This window comes from Rhinopithecus bieti, unplaced genomic scaffold, assembly GCF_001698545.2.
Source record: "Rhinopithecus bieti isolate Rb0 unplaced genomic scaffold, ASM169854v2 scaffold_31527, whole genome shotgun sequence".
In the NCBI taxonomy this organism is placed as follows: domain Eukaryota; kingdom Metazoa; phylum Chordata; class Mammalia; order Primates; family Cercopithecidae; genus Rhinopithecus; species Rhinopithecus bieti.
In genome coordinates, this window is record NW_016813959.1 from 2,470,486 (window position 1) to 2,484,964 (window position 14,479).

Consider the following 14,479-nt stretch of genomic DNA (forward strand, 5'->3'; position numbering starts at 1 on the left):
CTGCATGGTTAAGAATTTCAGCATCCACAGGTGACTTAAGTGCCAAAGGTTTGAGAAACTCTAAGACAGCCAGCATCTTTGCTAGAGAGATATTTAGTTCCCAAGTGCTAGGAAAACAAAGCAAAACAAAAAATCCAGTAGTTTTCAGGTAGTGTTATATGGAGCCCTTTGGTGGCATCTCAGGAGTTGGCACTGGCAGGCCTCTAAGACTTGCTCTGCTTAACCTGATGTGCTTTGTTTTTATTTGGTTAATATATTAGAATTCCTATCCTATATGAACAGACAATTTGCAAAAGAAGACATTTATGCGGCCAAAAAACATATGAAAAAAAGCTCATCATCACTGGTCATTAGAGAAATGCAAATCCAAACCACAGTGAGATACCATCTCACACCAGTTAGAATGGCGATCATTAAAAAGTCAGGAAACAACAGATGCTGGAGAGGATGTGGAGAAATAGGAACACTTTTACACTGTTGGTGGGAGTGTAAATTAGTCCAACCATTGTGGAAGACGGTGTGGTGATTCCTCAAGGGTCTAGAACCAGAAATACCATTTGACCCAGGAATCCTATTACTAGGTATATACCCAAAGGATTATAAATCATTCTACATGCACAGGTATGTTTATTGTGGCACTACTCACAATAGCAAAGACTTGGAACCAACCCAAATGCCCATCAATGATAGACTGGATAGAAAGAAAAAAATATGGCACATATACACCATGGACTACTATGCAGCCATAAAAAAGGATAAGTTCATGTCCTTTGCAGGGACATGGATGAAGCTGGAAACCATCATTCTCAGCAAACTAACACAGGAACAGAAAACCAAACACCACATGTTCTCACTCATAAGTGGGAGCTGAACAACGAGAACACATGGACACAGGGAGGGGAAGATCACATACTGGGGCCTGTCGGGGGTTGGGGGCTAGAAGAGGGATAGCATTAGGAGAAATACCTAATGTAGACGACGGGTTGATGGGTGCAGCAAACCACCATGGCACATGTATACTTACGTAACAAACCTGCACGTTCTGCACATGTATCCCAGAACTTAAAGTATAATAATAAAAAACAATTCCTATCCTAAAAAGAATTAGAAAAAACACACTCGAAAAGCTACACTTCAATCTCTTGTAGAATTATTTCTTAACTCTTCTCTACTTATAGTTTTTCCCTCTTTTTATGTATCTCCTTGAATGCTTGAATATTAAATGATTATATGACTAAGAAAACTCTGACATTTTCCCAGGAACACAGTGCAGTATTTCAAAGTTTCTTGAAAATATCTGCTACATGGAAAACTATCAAAGCTTAGTTAGAACCATCTGTTCTGTTATCAGAAATGAGATAGGCAGGTGCAGAACCTGGTACAAGCTTTCAAATTCAAAGTTTAGTAGAAACAGCCCTAGCAAGTTTCTGGGCTGCTGGAAATAGCAGCACTTATTATATAAAATGATCCTTTGATGGCAGCTTTTTATTTTGGTGTAAACATCAAAGTCTCTAACTGTCCTTTTAACTAGAATTGCGAGGAATTCTGTAAATATAAACAGTTGACTATTTATAGGTCTTTTTCGCGACTTATAATGTCAGCTGAAGCTAAAATCTAAGATCTAGTTAGTAGAGTAGACAAAAATTTTTATATAGTTTTATAGATCAAAGAGCACACTTATGTATGGCAACGGGGCTGGAACCAATGCGGTTTAAAATCACAAAGCAACAGGCCCTATGCTTTGAAGAGGTGAACATAAATGCGGTTCTGATTCTCTAATTCAGGACACCTAGAAATGTCTTTACCCTGAATAAAAACCAGGGATGAGGGCATAGAGAACTGGCCAATGTACTTGCAAACTGAGATGTGGCTTTGGGTCCATCACTGACTTTTTATGTTTTCCCACAAACTCTTTCTTCATTAAGAAAGTGTGTGCTTTGGCCGGGTGCGGTGACTCACACCTCTAATCCCAGCACTTTGAGAGACCAAGGTGGGCGGATCACCTGAGGTCAGGAGTTCAAGACCAGCCTGGCCAACATGATGAAACCCTGTCTCTACTGAAAAATACAAAAATTAGTCGGGCGTGGTGGTGCACGCCTGTAGTCCCAGCTACTTGAGAGGCTGAGGCAGGACAATCGCTTGAACCCGGGAGGCGGAAGTTGCAGTGAGCCAAGATCATGCCACTGCACTCCAGCCTGGGCGACAGAACAAGACTCTGTCTCAAAAAAGAAAAAAAAAAAAAGGTACATACTGCTAGTGAAGGGAGAGAAATGGCAGGCAGTAGATGGTCTCTACTCACCAAACTGAATTTGTCCTTCGCAGGCCCTGCATCTGTCAGCAGTTTAGTCCTGGGGTTCATTTTTAGAATATCTCCAGTCGTGGTGCCAAGGTAGAAAAAGCTATCATCGTCGGCCATCTGAGGAAGCAAGAAAAAGAAATCTTGGCCAGGCTCGGTGGCTCACACCTGTAATCCCAGCACTTTAGGAGGCCGAGGCGGGCAGATCACCTGAGCTCAGGAGTTCAAGACCAGCCTGACCAACATGGTGAAACCCCGTCTCTACTAAAAATACAAAATTAGCTGGGCTTAGTGGCGCATGCCTGTAATCCCAGCTGCTCGGGAGGCTGAGGCAGGAGAATCGCTTGAACCCGGGAGGTGGAGGTTGCGGTGAGCAGAGATTGGGCCACTGCACTCCAGCCTGGGCGACAAGAGCAAAACTCTGTCTCAGGAAAAATAAATAAATAAATAAAACTTGAAGACCTGGACGTCCTCAGTGATGCCCATGAACCCCTCCTCAGGAATGGGATGAGGTTCCTCTGGCACCCCAGGAAGACTTGCAAAGGTGCTCAGGGCTGCTTCTATTTCCTCAGGCTCAAAGATGGGTCAGAACCACTGAGGGGAGCAGGGTTAGGGCTACACATAGGATGGGAGGAAATATCCGACTCCAATTAGCCCGTGCGTTTCACCTGAAGTCTGTCTGGGTCTGATGTTAACAGGCATCCTCTGTCAGTTCAGACTTTTGAGATATCTTTTAAGGGCTCCTAGGATAAAGGTGTGCTCCTCCAAAACTTTGCTTTATCTCATATTTTCCAAAGTCTAGATTCATAAAATGACTATGCATTAAACAAGAGGAATCAGTCCATGGAGAATGAAGTTATACGGGCTGAGTATCCTTAATCCAAAAATCTAAAATCTGAAATGCTCCAAAATCGGAAATGTTTGAGTGCTGATGTGACACTCCAAGGAAATGCTCATTGGCACATCTCAAATTTTGAATTTTCAGATTAGAGGTGCTCAACTGGTAAGTGTAGTGCAGATACTCCAAAATCTGAAAACAATCCAAAATTCAAAACACTTCTGGCTATAAGCATATCAGATAAGGAATACACAACCTGAATATATAAATCCACATTTAAAATATATTAATAATTTCTCTGTATGGAAGAGATTGCATTTCAACCATGGATTTCATGGTCAGAAACTGTATTTTCAGTAGCAGAAATAGCATCAGTGACATAGGAATGTGCTGTGGGCTTCGAGTGCTGCGGGCTACAGTGCTTTCGTCCAGGTGAGGCAGGCTTTGGGTGTTTAATGACAGCCTAGATTCCAGTAAAACAAGGTTTACCTGTGCTGTGTCTAGGTGACTCTTCCCTGACTCCTAAAGGGAGTGGCAGAGGTGAACTTTTTCTTCTTTTTGAAACAGAGTGTCACTCTGTTGCCCAGGCTGGAGCGCAGTGGCGTGATCCCAGTTCACCTCAACTTCTGCCTCCTGGGTTCAAGCAATTCTCTTGCCTCAACCTCCTGAGTAAGCTGGGATTGCAGGCACCCACCACCACACCTGGCTAAATTTTTTATTTTTAGAAGAGACAAGGTTTCACTATGTTGGCCAGGAGACAGAGTTTGGCTCTTGTTGCCTAGGCTGGAGTGCAGTGGCGCAATCTTGGCTCACCGCAACCTCCGCCTCCCAGGTTCAAGCAATTCTCCCGCCTCAGCCTCCCGAGTAGCTGGGATCATAGGAATGCACCACGACGCCCAGCTAATTTTGTATTTTTAGCAGAGACGAGGTTTCTCCATGTTGGTCAGGCTGGTCTTGAACTCCTGAGCTCAGGTGATCCGCCCACCTCGGCCTCCCAAAGTGCTGGGATTACAGGTGTGAGCCACCGTGCCTGGCCAAGGTGAGCTTCTTCAATCAACACCCCCTATGTCTATTCCCCACCTTCCTATCCCCAGCCCCATGAACGCACACACAAACACCTTGGTCAGTACTGCTAACAGGAATGTGTGCTAATTGTTACTTAATACTTGATTAATACTTACTCCAATACTCATGACTATTCTTTTCATCTGTCCTGTTTGGCACTCAGTTGGCCAGATTTTTCTATTTGGAAGATCCAGTTCCCATACTCGAATTGTCCCACTATAAAAAAAAAAAAAGTCACAATCAAATGGACACCCATTGAATAATCACTTCATCCCTGAAACTGAAGGGAAGAGATCTAAACATTTTCGAGGCTTCGTGAGGGCCTAGTGCACTATGAAAGATCTTTTATTCGATCCTCATAACAACACCATGAGGCAGGTTTTGTGATCCTGCCTCCCAAATGAGAAAGTGCGGAGCTCGAACACAGCAGAGCAGGAATTCACACCCATCTCCCTCTCACTCTGAAGTGCACACTCCCCACTCTACGGAAAACAAACACACATGTAAGCATGAGAACAAGGGTAGAGCAAATCAGAGCTTCTAAATTTCTTCCTCTTTGTTCTTTTCTTTTCTTTCTTTCTTTTTTTTTTGTTTTAGACAGAGCCTCGCTCTATCGCCAGGCTGGAGTGCAGTGGTGCTATCTCGGCTCACCGCAACCTCCATCTCCCAGGTTCAAGCCATTCTCCTGCCTCAGCCTCCTGAGTAGCTGGAACTACAGGTGCCCGCCACCATGGCCGGCTAATTTTTGTATTTTTAGTAGAGACAGGGTTTCACCATGTTGGCCAGAATGATCTCAATCTGTTGACCTCATGATCTGCCCGCTTCGGCCTCCCAAAGTGCTGGGATTACAGGCATGAGCCACCGCGCCTGGCCTTCTTTTCTTTCTTTCTAATTGACAAGTAAAAATAATATATATTTATAGTGTACGTCATGAGGTTTATATACATATACACATTGTAGAATAGCAAAATCAAGCTATTGAACATATGCCTTACCTTGTATAATTACCCTTTTTTTTTTGGTGGTGAGAATACTTAAAATTAATTCTGTTAGGAATTTTCAAGTATACAATATATTATGAACTATACTCACCATGATGTCCACAACCTGTGTCCATCAAAAGATGGATGGACTTTAAAAATGTGGTATATGTACACGATGAAAAGAAATTCTGTCATTTGTGACAACATGGACAAACCTGATGGACATTATTTTAAGTGAAATAAGCCAAGCACAGGAAAACAAACACTGTGTGACTTTATTCAGCTATGGAGTATAAAAACTCCTAACTCATGAGACAGTAGAATGGTGGTTATCAGAGACTGGGGGTGGGAGAGTAGGGAGATGTTGGTCAAAGGACACCAAATTTCAGTTCAACAGGAGGAGGAGGGCCGGGCACAGTGGCTCACGCCTGTAATCTCAACACTTTGAGAGGCAAACGTGGGTGGATCACCTGAGGTCGGGAGTTCGAGACCAGCCTGGCCAACATGGTGAAACTCTGTCTCTACTAAAAATATAAAAAATTAGCCAGGTGTGGTGGTGGGTGCCTGTAATCCCAGCTACTCGGGAGGCTGAAGCAGGAGAATCGCTTGAACCTGGGAGGTGGAGGTTGCAGTGAGCCGAGATGGTGCCATTGCACTCCAGCCGGGGTGACAAGAGCAAAACTCTGTCTCAAAAAAGAAAACAAAGCAAAGCAAAAAAACCAGGAGGAGGAGTAAGTTTAAATGTGGTTTTTTTTTCGAGATATTGAGTTGCAAGGAAAATTTTAAAGGGAAGACCTGTGGTGTGGAGTCTTGTCTTCAAGGAAAGAGAAATGAGACCAAACGACTAAAAGCTAAATCAAATAGGCATCTAACACAGGACTTGATCCATGGTCGGTATTGACTCATTATATGTTGGATTAATCTGAATTAATAATTGTATAAAAATTTCAAGGCCAACATCACAGTCAAAGACTTCAGCTAATATTTTAAGGCAGAAAAGATTAATAATCTAAAAATATATCAAGTTTTGGGCTGGGGGCAGTGGCTGACACCTATAATCCTAGCCCTTTGGGAGGCTGAGGCAGGTGGATTGCCTGAGCTCAGGAGTTCAAGACCAGCCTGGACAACATGGTGAAATCCCATCTCTACTAAAATACAAAAAAATTAGCCAGCTGTGGCAGCATGCACCTGTAATTCCAGTTACTTGGGAGGCTGAGTCAGGAGAATTATTTGAACCCAGGAGGCAGAGGTTGCAGTGAGCTGAGATCGTGCCATTGCACTCCAGCCTGGGTGACAGTGTGAGACTCCATTTCTCTCTATATGTGTATATATATATATATACACACACACGCACACACACATATATGTGTATATATATGTGTATATACGTGTATATATACACACACACATCTATATACACAAACATATACATATATAACTATATAAACATACATAACTATGTGTGTGTCTATATACATATATATAGTTTTTCTTTTTGTTTTTTAGCTCCCAGAGTTATATATATATAGTAAGTACTCAGACATATTTTAAATGTACTGAACTTTTTTTTTTTTTAAACAAAGAGCTTTTTTCATGGTCTTCCTGGTAGATGTTCTTTGGATTCTGAAATACTGAAACTTGCAGGCTATCTCATGGGGACAATATGGTGGAACACATGGCATTGGGACCAAGTTAGAGAGCCCGGCATACGTAGGTGCCCTGTCAAAAATTTTACTTAAGAACGCTCACTTTCTCAGTTCTCAGTGTCACATGAAATCAAGCCAGACATAGAATGCAGATTGTCCTAAAAAACTTTTTTTGTATAAAATTCAAGCTTTGAGTCCTGAAGAAATGTTGCTCATGGACATCAGAATGGACCCATGCCTGCTGCTGAAGGGGTTGCTAAGGAACAGAAAGAGCCCCATAAAACCCTGGCTGAGCCAGATTGCTCTGCAAACCTGAACAAAGTTGAAGAGCGCCGCCACAGCCCCTGGTCAGTTGCTTTAGATTGCTTGGTAGGGGCTGGATTTCATGCCGGTCAATTAGTTTCATGGCCTCTCCTCTGGATGAATCGTTCCTCAAGATTAGCCATGGAGCAAATGTAAGTTGCATATCGTAAAGCGGGGACAGGAAACAATACAGATGTGGAGCTGCACAAATTCTCTTCTCTGGCTGGAGAGGTAACCAAGCACGTGTACCTTTCCCAGATGGGAGGCCACACATGGGTTGAAAAAAATAGTTCTACCTCTACCGAACACATACTTCAACTCTGTATTTTCTGATTTCTTTCCCTTTGGACTGGTATATAAACATTTAAAAAGGAATTTTTAGACGAATTCTTGCTCTGTCACCAGGCTGCAGTGCAGTGGTGCGATCTCGGCTCACTGCAAGCTCTGCCTCCTGGGTTCAGGCCATTCTCCTGCCTCAGCCTCCTGAGCAGCTGGGATTACAGGTGCCTGCCACCACACCTGGCTAATTTTGTATTTTAGTAGAGACGGGGTTTCACCCTGTTAGCCAGGATGGTCTCGATCTCCCGACCTCGTGATCCGCCCACCTTGGCCTCTCAAAGTGCTGGGATTACAAGCACGAGCCACCGCGCTCAGCCCCCCAAAAAAAGGATTTTTAAAATTCTTGTTTAACCTTCCCTTCAAACTCCAAACAAGCGTCTGTGGTCAGGAGTTGGAGACCAATCTGGCCAACATGGTGAAACCCTGTCTCTACTAAAAATACAAAAATTAGCCAGGTATGAGGTGCCTGTTATCCCAGATACTTGGGAAGCTGAGGCAGGAGAATCGCTTGAAGCTGTTAGGTGGAGGCTGCGGTGAGCTAAGACCACGCCATTGCACTCTAACCTGGGTGACACAGCAAAACACTCCCCAAAAAAAAAAAAAAAAAAAACCTCCAAACAGGGTGCTAATTAGTGCATCTGTAAATTAATTTATTCCCTCCCTTAGGCAGATACTGGCCTCTGTTCAAACTTTGAGCTAGGTCATCATTAGCTGGTTAAAGCTGATCCTGCCTGTAATTATCTTATATGGCTAACAGTCTCACCATCTGAAACTTCCTGGCAGAATTCATTTGCAAACTATCAGATCATGAGACCCCAGTCAAGAGCAGGTGGAAAGAAACATCAATCAGTGGGTGAATCTGTGCAATTGTGCAAATTATTTCTGTGGGCATGGATTGGAGATAATCCTGTCACAAACAAGAACCTGAGAACAGTTAAGCAGGTAAGCAAAATCTTTTCATCAGTAATCACAGAATTTTTAAATAACTGTAGTTAAAATACTTCCAGTGAAGAGAACTTTTAATGAGTACAAAAACACAAAAACTATGATGTAAGGTATTTATCCAGGACTAAAGACACGTTCCCCCAGATCAAAATGACCACGTTTTCTGTGCAAGAAAATAAAGCAATGTTTGAGTTCTGAAAACTCCGAAGGCAGACACGTACTTTCCAGCAGTCACAAACATCTCATCGCGGCACCTGGAGAAGATTACATTGGTGGCATTCCCAACATTGAGGCCGGCTGCAGGGCTGCCGCAGATGGCATCTCTCTTAGCTATGCTCCACACCACCACGCTGCCGAAATAAGAAGGACCAAAAAAAAAAGTCAAAGGGAAAACAGGCTTTCAAAATAAGAAACAACCATCTTAGTGGTTCTAGAAAGAAAAAACCGCGATAGGTTACTTAAAAACGAACAATGAAATTACCCCACCCCAACATCTCAACCACACCTCCCAAGTAGCTGGGACTACAGGCACACACCACCACACCTGGCTAATTTTCAGTTTTGTAGAGACGGGGTCTCCCTATTAGAAGACACAACAGTGACACATTAAAAATTTGTTGTTGTTGTTGTTTGTTTTTGAGATGGAGTTTCGCTCTTGTTGCCCAGGCTGGAGTGCAATGGTGTGATCTCGGCTCACTGCAACCTCCGCCTCCTGGATTCAAGCGATTCTCCTGCCTCAGCCTCCCGAGTAGCTGGGACTACAGGCATGCACCACCACATCTGGGTAATTTTTGTATTTTTAGTAGAGATGGGGTTTCACCATGTTGGCCAGGATGGTTTCGAATGTTGGCCAGGTGTGATGGCTTACACCTGTAATCCCAGCACTTTGTGGGGCCAAGGTGGGTGGATCACCTGAGGTCAGGAGTTTGAGACCAACCTGGCCAACATGGTGAAAACTCATCTTTACTGAAAATTTAAAAATTAGCCAGAAGTGGTAGAGTGCACCTGTAGTTCCCAGCTACTTGGGAGGCTGAGGCAGGAGAATCAGGCTAGTCTTGAACTTCTAGGCTCAAGTGATCCTTTCTGCCTTTGGCCTCCTGAAGTGCTTGGATTACAGGTGTAAGCCACTGCTCTTGTTGCCTAGGCTGTGTGGCAACAAGCACAAAACAAATTTGTTTTAAAAATAGATAAAACAGCCGGGTGCGGTGGCTCAAGCCTGTAATCCTAGCACTTTGGGAGGCCGAGATGGGCGGATCACGAGGTCAGGAGATCGAGAGCATCCTGGCTAACACGGTGAAACCCCGTCTCTACTAAAAAATACAAAAAATACTAGCCGGGCGAGGTGGCGGGCGCCTGTAGTCCCAGCTACTCCGGAGGCTGAGGCAGGAGAATGGCGTGAACCCGGGAGGCGGAGCTTGCAGTGAGCTGAGATCCGGCCACTGCACTCCAGCCTGGGCGACAGAGCGAGACTCCGTCTCAACAACAACAACAACAAAAAATAGATAAAACAAAGGGCACGAACATAGAGAGCTGGCCAAATAGATTCCAGCATATCTGTACAATGGAATACTATGCTATTATGGCAAAGAATGAGATCTGTATCTATCTACATGTACATACATAGATGTTCTTGGTATAAAGTTAGTCAAAAAGCACGTTGCATTACAACATGAATACCATGATGACATCAATGCCAAAAGTTTCATAAATAGGTTACAAAATTTAAAAGATACATGCAGGCCGGGGGCAGTGGCTCACGCCTATAATCCCAGCACTTTGGGAAGTCGAGGAGGGTGAATCACCTGAGGTCGGGAGTTCGAGATCAGCCTGACTAACATGAAGAAACCCCGTCTCTACTAAAAACACAAAATTAGCCAGGCGTGGTGGTGCATGCCTGTAATACCAGCTATTCGGGAGGCTGAGACAGGAGAGTTGCTTGAACCCGGGAGGCAGAGGTTGCAGTGAGCCGAGATCGTGCTGTTGTTGCACTCCAGCCTGGGCAACAAGAGTGAAACTCCATCTCAAAAGAAAAAAAAAAAAATACATGAAAACTATAGGATGTCCACTGTAATTGGCAGCTTCCCTCTTGTTTCTGTTCCTCTGTGTAGAAGCTAGATGGGTTGGGTAGAATAAACCCCTGCCACCCATTCAGGGTTGATCCCCTGACTATGCAAACCAGTCGGCAGAACTCCACCCTTCTCACCACAGAGACTATCCAGGGATGGGCATATTGCATTTTTTAGTACAGCAAGGTTTGTTTTCCTTTCTTTCTTTTGGCTTTTCAACATTCTCGAATGTTCTGCAAGCAAATTTTAGGCAGCTTAAAATTACAGAGGAGATGAACAGTTTTGCCAGATTAACCTTGGTTAAGGGGCCATTTTCCCCCCCAAGACCTAGTCTTTTTGACAGCGGTGGGATGGGGGTGGCCTAATGACCTAACTCCAAGAATCTCTGGGGGTGGGACCCAGGCATCAGTGTTTTTTAAATCTTCCTAGGTGATTTCAGTGTGCACCAAAGGTTGAGAATAACTGCTTTAAGTTGAGCGAAGGATGTTGGAACTCTTTCCTTTTGTTGCAGTGGCCAAAGCCATAAGGATGCTCAGGCTTCAGACGGGGCTTTCCTCTAGTGCTAAGAAGGTCTAGTTGGATCCCAATGAGACCAGTGGAATTACCAAGGCCAACTCCCACCAGCAGATCTGGAAGCTGATCAAAGATGGGCTAATTATCCATAAGCCTGTGACTGTCCATTCCCTGGCTGGAAGCTGGGAAAACACCTTGGCCCACCAGAAGGGCAGGCACATGGGCATAGGTAAGCCAAAGGGTATAGCCCTTTGCCAGAGAAAGTAACTTGGATGAGGAGAATGAGGATTCTGCGCCACCTGCTCTGAAGATACCGTGGATCCAAGAAGATTGATCACCACAAGTATCACAGCCTCTACCTGAAGGTGGAGGGGAATGTGTTCCAAAAACAACTGGATTCTTATGGAACACATCCGTGAGCTGATGGCAGATGAAGCCTGCGAGAAGCTCCCGGTTGACCAGGCTAAGGCCCACAGATCTAAGACCAAGGAAGTACACAAGCGCCGTGAAGAGCATCTCTGGGCCAAGAAGGAGAAGATCAAGACTTGTCCAAGGAGGAAGAGGCTAAGAAATAGAAGCTCCCCATTTCTTGTCTGTAGATAGCAGTCTTGGCGATTACATAGATCGGTCATTAAAATAAAACAAGCCTTTTTCTGCTTGCACAAAAAAAAAGTTGAGCTAAGAATATTAACAGGGGATTTCTGGATACATTTCTTTTTACTTTTTTTTTTTTTGAGATGGAGTCTCACTCTTGTCCCCAGGCTGGAGCGCAATGGCACGACCCTGGCTCACTGCAACCTCCGCCTCCCAGGTTCAAGCAATTCTCCTGCCTCAGCCTCCTGAGTAGCTGGGATTACAGGTGCCTGTCACCATGTCTGGCTAATTTTTGAATTTTTAGCAGAGATGGGGTCTCGCCATGTTGGCCAGGCTGGTCTCAAACCCCTGACCTCAGTTGATCCACCTGCCTTGGCCTCCCAAAGTGTTGGGATTACAGGCGCGAGCCGCCGCACCTGGCCAATACATTTCTTATCAGAAACAGTCAAGTGGTACTGGGCTAGGGAAGGGGTGACCACTGATGAATGACAAGAAAAGGAGGGAATCTCATGAAAATTTTGTTGACTTGCTATATAGTAAGAGAAGGACTATCATTATATAACTATATACAAATATAAATTTCCTTTGTAATAAACCTATGAAGCTCAAATAAGAAAATATACGTAGAAGTGTACTGAAGTATTAAATCCCATACAAACCTCAGGTGTTATTATTTTTCTTCTACAGATTGTGTTCCTTTGACATTTACATAGGAATATGTACTGCATTGATTGCTCTTCCTGATATATTTTGTTTGCTTGTTTATTTATTTGTTTTTAGCTGGAGTCTTGCTCTGTCGCCCAGGCTGGAGTGCAGTGGTGCGATCTTCACTTACTGCAACCTCTGCCTCCCAGGTTCAAGCGATTCTCCTGCCTCAGCCTCCCAAGTAGCTGGGATTACAGGTACTGGCATTACGCCCAGCTAATTTTTGTGTTTTAAGTAGAGATAGCATTTCACCAGGTTGACCAGGTTGGTCTCGAACTCCTGACCTCAGGTGATCTGCTTGCTTCGGCCTCCCAAAGTGCTGGGATTACAGGTGTGAGCCACCACACCTGGCTGGTTCTTCCTAATATACTTTAAATATACTTTTTTTTTTTTTTCAGTTTCCTTTCTGTTCTCTGCCTACCAACTTGACTGTGAATTAACTCAAGGGCAAAGATCATGTCTTGGCAATGCAAGTTCAAGGTGCAGCCTCTGGAGTCATGCTGCTAGGGTTTGTCTTCCAGGTCTGTCACTCAGCAGCTGGCTCCTTACTTGTCACCTGGCACCAATAGCTTCCATCTCTTGAAATTGATGTGGGACTTAATTTAGACGATGCAATGAAAACCTTCAGGTCATGCCTGCCACGTGATAAGTGCTTTAAAAATGTAGCTGTTGTCTCTCATGACAATGATGATGGGGATGGTGTCCTTCTTTTCAGCAATGGATCTCATATCTAACACACATTAGAATCATCTGGGACACTTTTTTACAGCTACACCAGAGCTGTACATATTTGTGGGATACAGTGATATTTTGATACCTGTATACAATGTGTAATGATCAAATCAGAGTGGTTGGGATATCCATCACCTCAAACGTTTATCTTTGTGTGGAGAATATTACAATTCTTCCAGCTATTTTGAAATATTCACTGAATTATTAACTATCATTTTCCTGCCATATGATTGAATACTAGCATGTATTCTTTCTATGTAAGTGTATTTTTGTACCCATTAACCAACTTCTCTTATCCCCCCACCTCCTTCCCTTCCCAGCCTCTGCTAACCACTCTCTCCCTCTGTGAGAGCTACTTTTTTTAACTCCCAGATATGAGTGAGAACATGAGATATTTGTTTCTGTGCCTGGCTTATTCCATTGAATATAATCACCTCCAGTTACATTCATGTTGCTGCAATGACAAGAGCTCATTCTTAAAAAAAAAAAAAAAAAAGAAAAAAAGTCTTGGCCAGGAACAGTGGCTCACACCCGTAATCCCTGCACTTTGGGAGGCTGAGGCAGGTGGATCACCTGAGGTCAGGAGCTTGAGACCAGCCTGGCCAACATGGAGAAACCCTGTCTCTACTGAAAAAAAAAAAAAAAAAATTTACAAAATTAGTCAGGCGTGGTGATGCATGCCTGTAATCCCAGCTCCCAGCTACTTGGGAAGCTGAGGCAGGAGAATTGCTTGAACCTGGGAGGCAGAGATTGCGGTGAGCCGAGATTGCGCCATAGAACTCCAGCCTGGGCAACAGGAGTAAAACTCCATCTCAAAAAAAAAAAAAAAAAAAAAATTCTTTTCTGTGGCTAAAAAAATATTATGTTGGGTATGGGATATGGAAGGAACATACCTCAACATGATAAAGACCTTATGTGACAAACCCACAGCTAATATCACACTGAATGGGGTGAAATTGAAAGCCTTTCCACTAAGACCTGAAACAAGATATGGATGCTGTCAGATCCCAGGGTCCGGGTCCAGCCCGTGCTGAAGTCCGAGGGGAGTGGGTGGATGAGCAGGAAGAACACTTGGGGACTGTAGGCAGGTGGAAGATGATTTTATTCAGCAGCAGCCCTCATCAACAGCTTTCTCACACTGTCCGCCCTGCCTGTGCTTCTTGAGCTGGCAGCTCCCACATACAGCTGCGCAGCCAGCTCTACCCTGGCTTCAGGGTCAGCAGCTTAACTCTTTGCCTCTCTGGACACGAGTGAGCTGAGCTGTGTCCTGGCTCCCCTTTGTCCATCTGCAAAGATGGACAGCTCTGGCTCTCTCTCTCTCTTTCTCTGGGAGTCAGGGCACCTGCACAGTGTCCACAGGGCAATTATACCTTTAACAGACAATAGTGGTGTAGAGCCAAGTGATGGCCTTTCCCATGTTATGGCTACAAGGCTGTGTTAGCAGTAGAATTATA

General features: G+C 44.1%; 1 protein-coding gene and 1 pseudogene across 1 annotated transcript in view; one reads left to right on the plus strand and one right to left on the minus strand.

The window, feature by feature from the left end:
* CFAP52 (cilia and flagella associated protein 52) overlaps positions 1-14,479 on the minus strand; it is a 66,813-nt gene that overhangs the window by 38,123 nt on the left and 14,211 nt on the right. The window contains exons 4-6 of the mRNA XM_017849236.1: positions 8,637-8,765; positions 4,316-4,415; positions 2,300-2,416 (exon numbers count right to left, since the gene is read on the minus strand). Coding sequence (XP_017704725.1) covers positions 2,300-2,416; positions 4,316-4,415; positions 8,637-8,765 — 346 coding nt within the window. The remainder of the gene's footprint in view (positions 1-2,299; positions 2,417-4,315; positions 4,416-8,636; positions 8,766-14,479) is intronic.
* LOC108513489 (60S ribosomal protein L19 pseudogene) lies at positions 10,992-11,569 on the plus strand (annotated as a pseudogene).